Source organism: Pempheris klunzingeri, chromosome 3 (genome assembly GCF_042242105.1).
Source record: "Pempheris klunzingeri isolate RE-2024b chromosome 3, fPemKlu1.hap1, whole genome shotgun sequence".
Taxonomy (NCBI): Eukaryota; Metazoa; Chordata; class Actinopteri; order Acropomatiformes; family Pempheridae; genus Pempheris; species Pempheris klunzingeri.
The window spans coordinates 11,643,456-11,660,284 of record NC_092014.1 but is presented as its reverse complement, the minus strand read 5'-3'; the positions used below and the strand labels follow the sequence as shown (position 1 = coordinate 11,660,284).

Sequence of the window (16,829 nt, the reverse complement as noted above, 5' to 3'; positions counted from 1 at the left end):
CTGAATTGCTATGAAGTCATTCAGCTTGCTAGGGTATGTTCACTGCTTTCCATTCACTTTAGGTGCAGTATATACTGTAAGTCCTTTGAAGTAGTTACCATAGAGATGTTGTGTCCAAGACAAACATGGCAGACTGGACTCCTTGACCCTGCAATTGACTTGCAGTTTACGAACGCGCGAGGAGAAACTTCTCTTCTCTGTCTTGTGCTTCACCTGATCAGTGTTACAAATGAAGAATTTGGTCGCCAGAACAATGGGAAGAATTAGGCACTTTAAACTGTTTGCATAACGAGCTCCTTCTCGCCGCAATGGTTCTCTTCTTTTTAATCACCTGCACTCTCCAGACCACCTACACCCTTCTTCATGATCAGATACAGGACTGACCGGCTGATGTATGATCCGAGGAATTAATCTGCTAAGCCTGATTGCCATTACCGCCATGCGATTATGCACCTTGATTACTGAGCCCACCCCAAGGACCATGACGTGCCCCGCTGCACCTTTTAAAGGTGCGCATAAAATTATGTGGTGATTACCCCACAATAGATCAATCCACGAGCGAATGAGACTGTGTGGCCATATAGACAGTCTCAAGTAGAACTGTGATTATTAATAGGTACTTGAGGTGACCTGGTTCCTGAAGCTTGAACCACTGAACCTGCCTCAGATCCTTCATATAAGCAAATAAATTCATTTTCATACATTCTGAAAGTCATTATTGGATTATTGTTGTAGAGCTAGAATTGTTTGGAGTTCAAGCATGGATAAAAGGGATGCTGGGCTCTTCAGAGACGACTGGGGCCGCACTTGTCCCTCTTCAGATAGACTTCAGGCATTTAATGGCAGCACAGATGTGGTTGATCTTGACACTGGAGCATGCAACTCTCCTCCAGTTATAAGCCTATATGATCTAGATCTACTATATTAGATCTACTATACTATATATACTATTACTATATTAGGTCACTATTCGCTTGGGTATGACTCAGAAGAATTCAAAAAGTAGATTATGCAGAAAAAAACAAACTTTTGTGTGCCATTCAGAGGAAAGAGGAAGTCTGTCTTTACAAGAACTAAACCTGTAAGTACGAATCATTCTGCAGTGACACTTATCCTCAGAATTTGGGCCCATCTAATCCTTCACTGTCATTTAAGGCTTTTTTTTTATTTAATCCTGAGCCAAAATACTCATTTGGTAGAGCAGATAAATAGTCCTATTGACTTATCCAGAAGCAATCCTGCATCAAGCGATTAATTAGATGAGACAATGAAGAAGTGAAACACATCTGTTCGTGGCTCCTTGGTTACATATGGAATATGTTAGTCACACAGACATATTACCTTAGATAAACCAACCAATGCAACAGTCCTAATGTTAACATATTTGCATTAGTAATACCCTGGCAAGGATTTAATGGACTTGATGTGCTACCATTCACAGCAGAGGTCCACATTCTGAGAAAGCATGATTCTCAGTGGCGGTCATGTGCCCTCCCAGCACAATTACTTAATGGCTTCAGCAATTACGCACATCTACGGGAGTAAGACACATAAATGTCAGTCAGCGGAAAATAACTGATTTATGTCTTTTGTCTGTATCAAAGCAGGAGTTTGGAGGGTTTACGACATTGTAAACTTATTCGATAAAGACAACACAGCTGAAACCATATGCACATGCTGTAGATATATCAAGGACCATTTACAATATGCAAATGTGAATTTGAGCTTCCAAACGCACAAATGCAGAAATTCCATCGCTGGCCACAGTTCAATAACTCTTCAGTCTTCAAGTGTCTGGATAATGGTCACTGTGACTGCACATCACTGCAATTCAAAAACCTCAACCATCCATCACTGGACAATATTTGCCACTAAAACAACATGGATCGGGGAGTGCATGTTGATGCTGGTTGGGCTCTGTGCTATTGTAAGTGATGATGAGTGATGGACAGGAGAAGATGGGTACATACTATTCACAGTGCTCCATGTGGCAGCTTGCATTTTCACACTGGTACAGTATGTTTGTCAGCTACAGACAACGCAGGCACTTACGCACTGCAGTGGGCAAGCAAAGTAGTGTTCTGCCAGCCGACTGCGTCACGGGCACATGCATGTCCTACGTACCACCGCGGAGTCCCTGGTAATACATGCATGCATGGTCTGCAATGACAGATTGTATGATCTTGGCATCTCAGAGAGATGCACAAGGCACAAACTGTCTGGAAACTCAATCAATCAATCAATCTTTATTCATATAGCCCCAATTCATACCAAGAGTTATCTCAATTAAGGGAGAGACCCAACGATTCAAAAATTCAAAATTATGGGTTCAAGAATCCACCCTTTAACGGGAAGAAACCTCTTCTACCTCGAATCTCCAGCACGTACACTTTGGAGTATAAACGAGTTGCATTTGATCAACTTAAACATTCCTTGTACTATGCTTCTAGTGCTGGGAGTTTTGCATGCAGTGCCATTTGGGGTCTGGTCTTTATAGTGACAAACAAATTTTGCATGCCCTCCAAATCCCCAAAAAGAAGCAATAGCGTGCATCGCTGTTTTCTTTCCGTCTTTTTTATTCCAGTAGATGGTTTTCAAGGCACAGAAACCATTAACTGCATTGACAAGAATGCACAGGCAGTTTTGACTAGAGGAGACATTCTTTGAGAGAAAAAACCATGATAATAGACCATAATCGCGTTCAGCAATTGAGTGGAAATTAATATCCTTTTATTGCAAAAGTGGATGAGTGAATGAACAAAGGAATGAATGAACTACGGGCATCAGATCATGTCACTGACATGGCAAGAAAATATCCTGTTTAACAGGTTTCCTGTAGAGATTACCATGGCACCCACGGTGTTCATCTCTACATTTACAATATGAGAAAAGTAATCTTTGAAGTCAAGGGGATTCAGAATCACAGCACTGAGTAATAGGGTATTCACTTTAATGTGTTTGAGGCAAAAGCCTTGTGAGTCACAGCACAGAACTGTGATGTCTAATGTTAGGGCTACAGTGTGGTGCCACAGGTGGACTGTTACAGTGCATATACTGGGAAGAGAACCACTCATCTGAATGCTCTGATGGGTAATGATGATCATTGGGCAAAGTGAGAGGGGGTGGGGGGGGGGGTGGGGGGGTGGGGCAGTCGTTTTGATCATTCTACACCATGCACAAGAAACTTGCTGCTTCCAGAAAATGTTTATTTTGTTCATAAACTTTTCATAAAAATAACAACATCAATATTAATTTAAAGTATTGTAGAAACTGTGTATGTACAAAATCTTTACTTGGACAGTTAATATAACTTAAGGCGAGTTAAATTACTTTTTTGCAGTACCCTGTTGGTGACAATCTCACCAAACTCTCAAAATTTTTTTTTTTCTAAAGTGAACATTTCAGCATACAGTATCTCCAGCAAAAGATACCAAGATAGCAAAACTCTTTCATCACCCAGGTAAAGTCCACAGAAACTCGCAGCAATGTGTGCTACCTGATTACTTAAAAGCAATGTTTATATGATTCGCTAGTCATTTCTAGCTCGGTTAAACATACCTCTGTACATACTGTAAAATCATTTTTGTCGAAAAGCCGTACCACAACTAGTTAACATACTGGTCCCTTTTAAATCTAGATCAGCAGTTTCAATGAAATAACTCTTATCATACCAACAATGGGATGAAGTGCGAAAATGTTTCCGATATCAAATTGTAACATTTAAAATATTGTGTTACTAAACAATAGCCCTCGAAAAAACCAAGACATTATTAATGATTTAGAATACAGTTCACCTTGATAAATGACGCTCAAATGTGATAAATGTAAAATATACAGTTAGCTATAAAAATACAAAGAAGTACAGTAATACAAATATATTTATTTCCCATTTATGATATATCTTTCACAATTGTAATAATCCAAACAATTGTAACACAACACAAAGACCAATGACAAAAAACACTGACAGCCAAATGATAAGAAGATTAAACAAACACTAAATTTGATCAAAGATGGACAGCTTTATGGTCAAAGCCATAAATATGTTAGCCTACATTCATGTCAATAACCCTCACCGAGGAGTGAAGGAATACCTTGACAGTGGTTGATATTCCAGTTAAAGGAAAAAAAACACTGACATAAACATGCATTTTAAGAAACATAGTCCAAACCATTGCTCTAAGAATGCTAAAAGCAGAAAATAAGAATCTTAAGTGGAGATATTAATAATCTGTAAGTGCAATCCATCCAGGCTCAGAGGCGATGGAGGTTGGAGCTGTCCAGATGAAGAGGTGCTGAACAGCAGTCATGCAACGCTGCAGCAGCACAGAGGTTTGGCTCTACTGACAGTAACAGCAACAAGTCACTGTTGATCTGTTTTGTTTTTTTTACCGACTTTTACAACTTATGCATGTGTGCATAAAGTCAGCAGCATCAGCAGCAGGCAATAAGGCCGAAGCAGACCTCTCCCTCCCTTTCTGCTCCTCAAAAACTGCAATAATCGCAAAACCTCTCGTGTCAAACATTGGTTTGCCAGTCAAACCAACTCAGCCATCAAGTTGTAGCGAGCTGGCTTATCTTCCAAGACGGAAAGATCCTAATTTTGTATGTGTGGACACACGGCCTTGTCTTCAAATTCCCTCGGGAAGAGTGAATGGCCATGCGCTGGTCGTCACCTGTGGCTTTATTTCCATTTTCTCCTTCTGTTTCAGGTGTACGCGTCCGTGCCGTTTCCTCTCGTCGCTCCGGGCGAACCGTTTGCCGCAGACGTCGCAGGAAAACGGCTTCTCTCCGGTGTGAGTCCTCGTGTGGGTGGTAAGGTGATCGCTACGGCTGAAACTGCGCAAACAGATGCGGCACTGGAAAGGTTTGTGGCCCGTGTGGATGCGGATGTGCCGGTTGAGCTCATCCGAGCGAGAGAAGCGCCGGTCGCAGCTCTCCATGGGGCAGGCGAAGGGTTTCTCTTTGGCTGGGCCGTGAGAGGCGGCGGGGCTCTTTCTGGCCCTGGGGGGCTTCGTCGCACGGGTGGTGTAACTTTGGGCAAAAGAATCTGGCAACAAGGAAGAGTAGAGGATGGAGTCTATGGTGCTCGGCAAAGCTGGTGATGTGTATAAGGAATCGCACTGATTGGACGGCTGGGGGGGCTCCGGGAAGGGTTTCAGGTTAGAGGAGAGGCCCATCGGAGGCGGGGGGAGGTAATTATTGTACAGGGGGCTGGAGTAGCTCTGAGAACAGGTGTCAGAGAAACACGGTTCCTGTTTGATACCTCCCTCAACTTTAAACTCCATCTCTGGGTTGGGACAAATCGGGGGAAACGTGTCTAAAAGTTCCTTAACATCCATCTGCTGGTCAGGGGGGAAATCGCTTGACATTGGGAAGGTTTCCGTCTGGAAACTCGTCTCCAAACAGTCAGACTTGGTAAATGTTCCCCACTCGTAGCAGCTGCTCTCAAACTCATTCTTTACCACGACAGGGAAAGTAGCGGCCTCTGACTTTGGCTCATCCTTCTTCTGGCTTGGAGCTCGGGAGGAGCCGAAGCTCAGCTGGGAAGTGGACGGGTCTTGGGCCTGACTGCCGGCCTGATCATCAGCATACCTCGGGCACGTCTGGTCTGGAGAGTACACAGGGGGGGTAGGTCCGGAGCAGGTGTAGGGTTGCCTCTTGACGCCGGGGTCTCCAAAATTGCCATTGCTGCTGTCCATCGGCGCAGGCGATGGATAAGTTTCCCGACTATTGCCGCTCTGTTGCACTTCTGAAAGTGGCAGCGTGGATATACCCACGATCTCGGTGATCATATTGAGGAGTGTTTCGGTGCTGCACGGCGCTCCCTGAGATGCCTCAACATAGAAACTGCCAGAGTAGGCGAGCGAGGAGGGGGTGTAGGTGTCTTTTGGGCACTCGCAGGGGTTAAAAGCAAATTCCGAGTTGGAAGCTTCGGTTTTGAGGGTTGCAGGGGTTCCTTCTGTTGAATTAAAAAGAGGAGAAACTTTGTCATCGCGAGTGTTTTTATATTCGAGAATCTGTGCAAATTAAACGAGGAGGAAAATCAGCGTTACATAAACACTCGTGCGTATTTTGGCACAGGGAAGCCTTGATCAGACGCCTTGAGATACACGACTGCACGGAAAGAGTTATCTCTTCCCCGCGGTCCTCGTATTTAACACATTTGAATTCTCATGCATGCACATATTATCGACTGTGCAAATATGCGAACTCACCGTGGCCAAACTGGGCAGGTACCCCCCGCTCTGCATCGACGTACACCTCCTGGTTGTCTTTCCGCACGCTGTTTTCCATTCCCAGGGAAGAACTGTTGCAATTCTCAAACTGCGGGTAAAAGGAATCTTTCGCATTCAAATCCATATTGTTCAACATAATGATGCACTTAGAAGTCCGTCTCTCCAAGGGAAAAAGGTAAAAGGGGAAAATGTAAAATAAATTATGCGGATGACTGTTTTCTCTCAACCCCCCTTTTGATGGTTTTCAACAAATGATCCAAAGTGGTCTGTGTCAAAAGGTGTAAAAAGCAATTAAAGGTATTCCTTTTCGTCTCCGCTCCTCGGTAGGTATTTGCTTGCTGTGGATTTCACATCAGCGACTTCCCCTCTTTCTCCTTATATACACTTTGGCAGCTCCCTCGGCCCTCCTCCCCATTCATCAGCTCCAGTGAGAGGATTCCCCGCTGCGTGTAAACTTCATGCCCATATATGGACAGAGGATGTGACGGAGTCCCCCCCTTCTCCTCCGATCCTCCCTCCTCCCAGACTGGAGAGATGGAGTCTGACGTTGCAACAAGTGGCGACCAGTGTTGGGTGGTAAAACGTTGTACTGATGGTTTTTCTTTCCACAGCAACGATTTACGATTTCAATTAACAGAATATTAAAGTAAAGACAGTGTTTTTAAAAAAAAAAAAAAAAAAATGAAGTCGTTTCTCTTGGTGTCACCCTCCAGCCCTCGCTGAGGGTGAGATATCTCTAACGGCGCAGATACCTCCACCATCCGCAGGTTAGTTTTGTCCGTCCTCTCATCATCTGAGAGGTACGACATGGTAGGAAAGTGGACACCGGCGGTGTTTGACTGACTTGATCACTCACAGGAGGGTTATTCCATGTTTTGGAGGTAAGAGGGCATGCAGCAGGGATGTAATGGGAAGGTAATGTAACGAGTAATGTGACTGATACTCTCTCAGGGAGTCTACAGTGTTGAAATAAGAATGGGCAAATCAGCAATTACATATTTTTCAGGATTAAGGTGGAAACTGAGAGTCTTATCATCACATTTCAGGATGTACAACACATACAGTACCTATAATAAACGTTACATGAATAGCATAGACATACTCAGGATCCAGCCTAGTAAAAACAGCATAATGTTTGTTCAACAAGATGTTCAACCATGCATTTTATAAGCCGGAACTATGACATTTGCTAATTTTGAATTATATGTTACAAGCTATGGAAACACAGAGCTTTAGTTATTCTATAATAAACTAAGATATTGAGGCCTGTAGAATTAGCATCAAGTTATACTGTATGTCTTGAGGGAATATTAATAGACCAGAGATAAAATGTAAAAATGATGAGGTAGACACCTACAGGCTGGGGTGTTAAGATGCTATAAATATAAATACAAGGTCAATACGTAAGTCGTCTCAGCAGTGGGATATCAGGCTGTAAAAGCTTCAGTTGTTGTTCCTTTAAGGCCATTAAAAGCAATACTAGCAATAAACCAAAGCAACATGTGACACATAACTACAGAGGTGTAACAGCAGCATGAATTTAGCTTTTATCCTTTGTGGACCTGAGACACAGATTAAAAGACACCACACTAAAGGACCATTAATTAAGCCATTTAAGGCAGACCTCAATAAATGATAGGCTACCCTCCTAAATCTGAGTACGCCATAACATCTATAACATTAGTTACATTATTTTAACCCAAAGACAAACACAACCCACAGTCCAGTTAAACTCATCTCTATGCCAGGCATGGCCTAGATATTTTCCTACAGCTCAACAGAACAACTCTTCCAGGCAGTCCACTGCTTAGATTTACTTTCACAAATTCACTGCCGCTCATGTGGTCCCTGGAAATTGTGGTCGCTTACACCATCAGGGCGAATAACTGCAAAGCCCAGTCTAAACGAACCCTTGGCCTTTAAAAGCATTGAAGGGAGTCGATAACACCCCTGAGGTGTTCAGTGGTTGAACCCAACTGTTCACATGACATTTCAACCCCCAAAGCATTTTTTTTCAGTTTCGCATCTGTTGCTGGGTGCACTCCGTGGTCACACTTCCTATTACAAAAAGTCGATACTCTTTCAATGGACGCTGCAGTCTGCAGCAGACCTCTGGCACCGGCTGGAGGTTCAGGACCATGGACAGCGACGGTGCAGCATTCAGCCGCGTAATCACACATGAAACCAGCAGCACATAAACACTTTACTTTTCAATTAACACTCAATGCTTCCTCTGGTTCTGTTTTCCTGTGAATGGCATTCACATTTTACATAAAATAAACCCAATCACACCCCAGACGACTATGTGAAACTACAAGTCTAATAACATAGTGAATTTGCATTAATCCTGGGCTGCACTTCTTTCTACCAGAAAACAGAATTGTAATGATCCTGCTGATACAATGAGCAGCGTCCTTGTGGTTCAAGTGTTGTAATATTACTTTATATCAGCAATATACAAAGGCGCTATACAATCATTTTAGTGGTGATGTGCAATAACCTTATTCTGTATAAGACTGGTTCCGAGTGGTGAAAAGTAACTAAGTGTATTTACTCGAGCACTGGACTGGAGTGCAATTATGAGGTTCATGTCCTTTACTTGAGTATTTCCATTTTTTATTCCACTGCGATTATTATTTAGGTTGAGATTTTACACACAGAACATGCGATCAATTGGTAAAGTATGCTGCATTTTTGTGGATTAAAACCCAGGAACCTGTAACCATCTACAACATTAAAATACTCCTTGGATGTTAATGCATGAAACATCATGAAATAATAGACAACATAGACAGGAGCCATGTTGCATAATTAGTAGCTTGTTTGTAACACTTTTTGTATTTTAATCTGAGTAAAAATGTGAATGCAGTATTGTACTTGAGTGTTTTCTGGTATGGCATTGCTACTTTCACTTGAGTAAATGATATGAATACTACATTCACTGCTATTGGTTCCTACCTGATTGTTGGTATCCTCACAAGGTTGCTAGGACAAGCCAAATTTTAAGAAAAAAGAAAAACAAACATAATTTTGTTGTAGCTAATGTCCTTGTGAGGCCTTTATTGAGATCAGCCTGAGACAAGGAGTTACAAGTGCACATGGCTGTATGCAAGAAACAATATTTGAAGCTGTATGAGACAAATGGACCAAAGCTATAGAAGGAAATCTTACCTTAATGCCACTACAGACAGCATTTTACCAATAACCACAGGGTTTTTTGAGCTGTAATGAAAGGGCTCAGAGCTCAGACCATTTGAATAGGAGCGTGCTTTGTTATGGACAAGATTAACTGAAGATAAGAAAGCTTGTGCTATATAGACATAAATATATTGCATCTACTGCAGCACAAATGCAAAGAGACTATTAGACATAATACACAGTCTGCTTATACTAGACTACTCAAATTTTATGTTATCTCCTTTAATACTGAGCGGTGGAAAATGTATCAAAGGATCTCTCAGTCGCTGCCCTGTCATCTTTTTAAGGTAGTGTATGATAATAGCATATAAGCTCTTTCATAGCAGCAGTGACATTCTCCTGAACAAATCGTTTTCACCTCAGATGTGCACTCTAATTCTAGGCACAGAGATGTTTAGCTTTGAGGAACTGCCTCCAAGTAATCCAGACTCTATTAAAACCAATCTGATCACACAGAGTTCAGATCACGGGATGCTGTTATGATAACTGCAGTGTGGCTAACCTCTCTCCTCCATAAAATGCCACAGCACAGGGACTAAGTAATGGATTTATGTAATGTTAGCACTTACTGACATTATAGCGCAGGGGTAACTCCATACCTGTGAAAGTTAACTGAAAGCCTTTGTTTTATTCTCTTGCATCTGAGCACTGTGACAAAATGCTGTTTCTTAGGGAACGGTGTGGTAGGTTGAGAAAGAATATAGAGCAATACAAAGTTGCCTCCACGTTTTAACAAGGATATTGACTTCAAAAGAGGTTCAAAGTCCTGGCTATGGAAAGAAGATGAAACATTGCTCTAATGAAAGGGTGTCTTGGCACTTCTGCTGAATGGATCATTTCAGTAAAGCACAAGTGGAACATGCTTTAATACAGTCCTGACCTACAATAGGCTCAACTTTTAGTGTGTCTTTAATTAGCCAAAGTATCAATTGGTCTATCCACACGAGACAACAATTACAATTTATCCCTCTATTATTTTACTTAATGACTTAGTTATTTTATTAACCAAGAGCTACCAGAATCCTAAAAGGGAATAAATTGCCCATGTGCATAAGGCACCACTATGAACACAAAGCATATACATCTAACTGCATATTTAAAAAACAAGATCAAGAGTCTACAGCCATACTGGCGGCAGTCTGAGGCAAAGGTGTTTGAGGTAAATGTTAACATCAGCATGCTAATATGTTAACGTATTTATACCATGATCACCGTCCTGGTTTAGCATGTTAGCATGTCATTTGCTAATTACCAATAAACAAAAAGCATTTCAGTCAGCGCCAAAGTGGCGGAGCGACCGTTCAACGCACTGATATTTCCACGCCTTGAGGCATGCTGCTAGCACGGCTAAACATGCTTCTGTACAGCAAAAACAGCTCATTTTACACAAAGTAAATCCTGTATTTTGCACAGTACAGCACGCATAAAAATATCAATGTCCTGACAAATGCAGACCTACTCTGACTTGCACTTAAACTGTCAAACAGAACAATTTTCAGTTCAATTTCAGTCTGTTCAGTCAGTTGATTAAATTGTTGATTACATTACTACAGCTTATTGACAGTGTGTGATGCTTAATAGGCCTATTACTTTCATAGCTGAAGTGAAAGCTTTGTGCCGAAGGGAAAGGTAAATAGAATTCTTTATACTGTATATGTAACCCCCTGGCCGTGTTATTTTCAGGTTCTGTCCTGGACAGGCTGTGGGAGTTTTACTTGCAGGTGGGTGCCTGATAGAGTTGAAGAGGCAGTGAGGAGTGACTGCCCTCTGAGATCACTGCGTGCAAGATGAAAGATGGGTTGGACAGTAATGTCTGTTCCATATATTCTTATTTTGATTTTTAATATTATACCTCATCGGTCATCAGCGTTATAATAAGAAACAGAGCTGATCTAAGGGTTAGCTAATCTAACCCAGTGATATAGATAGACTCAGTTCATCTATATTATTGTACTGAGCTTTTATGAAACACAATTATCACAAGACACCACATTCTAATTCAGGCAGCGCTGATACACATCTAAAGACGAAATCTACAAGCCCAGGCATGTTGTTGATTTTGCAAAACTGTGCAGCTGTCAAGCTAATGACAAAAACTAAAGGCACATTAATGGATTGTGTTACACCTAACTTGTTCTGTCCATGTTAGCTTTAGATTTTAGATATACATACTCCACGAGCATGAGACCTCAAGTCCCGTCCAAGGACCAGAGGTGACCATAGGCCATTAAGCAGTAATGCCCTTAAAATCACTGTTATGATTTGCTACTCTTTTGCATATCATTATTGCATTTGGTAGCCAGTTTCTGTTCGTCCATGGATTTGCAAAGGGAATTCTAAATTTAGCGAACAGAGCAATGCAGCTGTTTTTTTTCTATCTTCTCAGGCCTCTACAGTTTTAAACCCAGACTAACTTCTGTTTCAAGATCATGAAGACTGAAGTGGCACCTGATTCTGGCATTAAATCCACTACACACGTACACAAGACAATCATGAAGCACCCATGATTCTTACTTCGAAATGTAATCTCTCACATGATATACAGTAGCTCCTCAAAGTCTCAATGCCCTGGCATTCTGTCAACCAACTATGCAACCCACACTGTTTGAGAGTAAATAATAGAAGAAACTGATCCATACCAGGAAATCCACTGAGATGCAGAGGCTGCCATTGCTGTTTGAAATAAAAAAGCACTTAAAACCAACCATGATCTGGAGAGGTTATACAGGAAATACTGCACTGCATTTATAAGACAAATGCAAAAAAAACCTGAGTTAAAAAAATGAGGTAGGCTACAGCTTTGCCTCATCCATATAGTAATGAAATGCATATACATATATCATACACTACACATTTACATTAAGCCTCAAGTGCTGTGTTGTACTTTTGGCTAATGCCTTTTTAAGTTTGCGGATGCAAAGCAGATTTTGTGGAGCAATCCTACGAAAGCCAAGGTTGCACAAGAGCCGGAGAAATCCATCTGCCTCCCCCAAATCACATTCTGACATGTCTCACAGTCAAATCTCCCCCCAAGGCGCTAGATGAGGGAACATCTTCAATCTAAACCTGGATACAATAGGGCCTGTAAGACACCGCAAAAATGGATTGGGAGTGCTAAAACCACAGAAACCTCTGCCGGAAACACGACTTTCTATAAATACAAGATACTCGCCTCAGCTGCCAAGTTCGTTATTTTCTCTCCCTCTCTCCCTTTCGCTCTTTCTCTGTCATGTTGGGCTCTGCATAGTTATATATACTACATCATCATTGAAACACCGGGCAATTGAAAGAAAAATAGCACAAATAAGAAAAATAAAAGCAGCGGAAGCGTGGTTCTCCTTTTGAAGGAACATCTCTCTCCTGCTCTTCCTCTGAGAGTGGGAGTGGGTTAGGGAAGCCCGGTACCAGGCCCCGATGCTGCTGCTGCTGTTGGTGTGGCAGGTTTCCCGTGCAGTCCAAAAATACTTTCGCACTCGCCCACTTTGGTCCCCAGCCGCCTGTACTCTTTGGTTTACAACAGGGATGGGTGAGAATCATATTCAGCTCTCCAATCGTGATTGCGGAATGCCCCAGTGTTTCTTTAACCATGCCCCCAGACTCCTCCACACACATTGCACCGCATGGCTCCCACCTTGCCCTCTTCTCTGCTGGATCCATGCTTGCAGCACTCTGACAGTCCAATTCTTGGGCCTGATCCAGCTACTGCACCTGCTGTTACCTAACTGCTTGGACATTTTCAGGAGAAATCCATAAAATAGAGCAGTATTTTCATATCTTTCTTTAATTACAACAAATCAACAATACTAAAGAATGTCTTCAATCCTACGTAAATGATAGTGTGTTAGATAACAGTAGATATGGTGTCAAAATGTAAATATCTAGGCTATTTGCTTTACCAGATACAATAAAATTCCCCTGAGACCAAAGCCTAGGAACATCCACTACACAAAATCATTATCATGCAACATGGGACTAATTGCATGTACTTTTGACCAACAGAAGTTAATACGTCTACATATTCTAGTCTCTGACTCATCTGCACCCACACTGATTTCTATTTGTTGCTCTTTACCCCAATCCATTGACACCACATCATTTATGAAAAGATATAAATCTTAAAAATTAGAAAGCACTGTGTCCATCAGTGTTTTATCGATGCACAGGCAGTCATTACGGTGAAAGGCAATGCAAACAGATTCAAACAAATAGCTAACAGCAGACATGTGAGGAAACAGATGAAGAATGTTAAGAGCTTGCAGCTAACAAAAGTAACTATGGAAACGGCCAGCTCTACATTGCACTAGCTTCCACAGCTCTCTCCAGAAATAAAAACTGTTGGGCTAAGAGCGAATCAGGTAAAGACAAAAGATCCCGGGTGAACCTATTTATAGTGGGCCTTACATAACATACATAGACCTATGTTGGCTGAGGCAAGTTTGGTGCTCAACAGCAAGCTTCTGGGGGGCAAAGGCAGGGTACAGAGAGCTGGAGATGCAGGATCCTGGAGGGTATTTTATAGAAAGACATGAAGTATAAACAGCAATTAGGCCAGTGTGGATGATGATGCTGATGGCAACTGATTTAAATAGAGGTAGGAAGACTTGCTGTTTTGATCTCACGGAGAACAAACACTGTTACACTGTACTAGGAGGGCAGTGATGCCAAAGCCAGAGATCCACGGACAACATTAACATGCAGTAAGCTAATAAAAATTGACACATTAAATAGTGCATAGCCATGAAGCTACAGGAATGCACAAAGACAGAAAAAAAAACATGCATATGTCATATGTCCCATAGCCAGTTTGCCTGAAAGCCTTGTTTATTTGTATGGGAGGCAAAAAAGTTGTGTCAGAGGATTACACACACGCACACACACATTATCATGTGGCCTCAGGATAAAGCATCTGACATCTCTGGTGAGATGATATGAACATACAAGCCCACATATGCATAGAAAACCTGTGTGAGACCAACTGTAATGCAGGAGCAGTGATCATCTAGAAATCCAGCCTGCCACCATATCTTAAATCCAAATTGAGCCATTAGCATAATTATCCGCTTATACTGCTTTAATTCTAAAGTAGCTCTCCATTGTAAGTAAAATGATAGCTAAGCTGTATTCAAAAAGCCTCTTTCCCACTCACAAATGCCTTATTAATTAGCTCCCTCTAGCATAAGTTCCCAGTAATTACATTCAATACAGCAGTCAGCGCTACAAGGGGGGTATTTCCAGCAACTATTAGACAACTTTATAATTACTCTGCAGATGTATAATGATTTCCATCATAAAAATATTCTATTTCCACACCGAGCAGCAGCCATTTGGACACTGCATTCACTCCATGTTCACTGCACTCACTAGTCAATTCATTGGTTGTGGGCAATCACAAAATATTCACTATATAGAAGCTCTGATAAGGTTGGGATGATATGCAAATGAATAGTCCCTGACTCATCTGTTTATTATGCAGTCACATTAGTTAGCTCTGATGCTGTTTGGCTATTATCCCATCTCACTGTGAAAAAAGGGTCTTGGGTGAGGGGGATGGATTGCGCAGTGAGTGCTTTAGTCACACAGATTGTCCGCACTCTTCAAAGAAATAAATGCATTTTCAACTGTAGTTGCATTGAGGGGATGTGGAATCCATTTCCTTTGGGAGAAACAGTGAGAGGCAGAGGATATGGCTCATCTGTGTCCAAATCCCTTGACACCTTGTTTTGCGTTCGCAGGTCAAAGGGTCAAATGATGAGCTTGTGTCTCCCACGACTCAACCTAAAGGCAATCACTGCTCATTGACGGATCATACGCTAGTTTTGGAGATTTAAACTCACAATGATTCAGTCAACATAATGTTTCAAAAAATGCTAAAAATGATTCTGAAACCTTTTTTCCAAGATATACAGTGTACTTACTGTATATTTGTGTTGCTGTTAATTTACAGTATCTGCCGTCCTTCAATAGAAAAACTGAAGGACATGCTGTAGCTTCTAATAAATGTGGTGAAACCACCAATCTGTGGCTTCACAGCCTATCTGCTGTGCTGCTAACTGATAGAGGAACTATTTTTAGCCGTGCACCTTAATGCACCATGCTAAGCCTTCAACTAAACAACTGCACATCTAACCCATTTAAAGGATTCATAAAAGTGTAGAGGTTGGAACCCGGTGGTCATGCACACAGACTGAATGCCTGAATCAGTGCACTCAGTGCTAACATTTCATATTTTGTGTCAAAGTATTAATAAGAACATTGCCACTGTATGCCCCAGTGTGTGAATATATGTCAGCCTATGTCAAGGAGTGAAAAGAATTTGCCATCTATATACTCTCCATGCCTTTTGATTTTAGCTAATTAAGCACCGAGCCCTCACAGCAACTGCGCTCCATGGAAACCATGCAAAAAAGCAGATTGACGTCAGCTAGAGGCCTTCGAATGTGCCATCTGACAAAAGAAGCAGGACAGGGCTGCTGTACTTAAGGTCCCAGTGTGTTCAAGCTACAGTCTGCTTTGACTGACAGAGGTTTTCTGACATTTGTACTGAACGTGTGAGACGTTAGTAACTGCAAGCTGAGACAAAGAGACAATCTCTATTCTTTACATGCAATGCAAAAGGGCAGTTTATGTCAATTGCTGGAAGAGGAGGAAGGTAGCAGTTTGGGCTAGTTAGGTTTATTGCAAGCGCATCAAATACGTACTATTAAAGCTGCATAATAAGGTTAAAATACACTAAAATACCCCAAGTCTCCACTGTATTGTTGAACATTCATTAAATAGATCTTCAGCTTATTTATATTTTTTGGATAAAATGCACTGCAAGGCTTTTTGAGAGAATTGGTTAGATTTTAAATATAATATAAAAGGATACACGGTGGGATTTCATCCACTGGAAGAGCAACTTCACTAATCCGAAATTATACTTACTATCAAACATATAGAATGTGCACATATTCAGAATTTACACAGACTGATGTGCATCTACCAAGCAACCAGAAATTAATTCATCACAGTCAGTTATAATATTGAATTTAAGGTTAATTCAAATGCAGCTCTAATAACAGCTTTTTTTTTTTTTTACATTCAGTTAATTAAGGATTAAAAAAATGATTGACGAGTTGCTGATTTTATTTGTGAAACTCATCTCTTTCATCCACAGTAACTCACACATAGAGAAAAAGTAATCACCAATTACAAGCACACAGGGTGAAGCAGTGTCAAGGTCTGAGCCATGACAACCAAGCTCAAACTTATAAAGTAAGGACAATAATAATAATTGTAGTAATTTTTGTCAACTGAATTCCAGGCAATGATACATTTATAAGAGAATAATTTGCTTACGTCAATGAAGGTATTAACACACCGACATTACCAAAAAAATACAGTAATACAAAA

The 16,829-nt window shown here is 41.3% G+C and overlaps 1 protein-coding gene across 1 annotated transcript; it reads right to left on the bottom strand.

Moving 5' to 3' along the window:
• Positions 1-4,631: 4,631 nt before the first annotated feature.
• On the bottom strand, positions 4,632-6,375 carry LOC139199407 (E3 SUMO-protein ligase EGR2). The gene is made up of 2 exons (XM_070828474.1): positions 6,219-6,375; positions 4,632-5,962 (listed from the first exon to the last, which is right to left on the bottom strand). The coding sequence occupies exons 1-2, from the start codon at positions 6,373-6,375 to the stop codon at positions 4,632-4,634; spliced, it is 1,488 nt and encodes a 495-aa protein (XP_070684575.1).
• Positions 6,376-16,829: the final 10,454 nt, after the last annotated feature.

Coding starts and splice junctions, on each gene's coding strand:
- LOC139199407 (XM_070828474.1), bottom strand. CDS start 6,375: ATGTTGAACAATATGGATTTGAATGCGAAAGATTCCTTTTACCCGCAG. Junction 5,963..6,218: donor ACCTGCCCAGTTTGGCCACG/GTGAGTTCGCAT, acceptor TTAATTCAACAG/AAGGAACCCCTGCAACCCTC.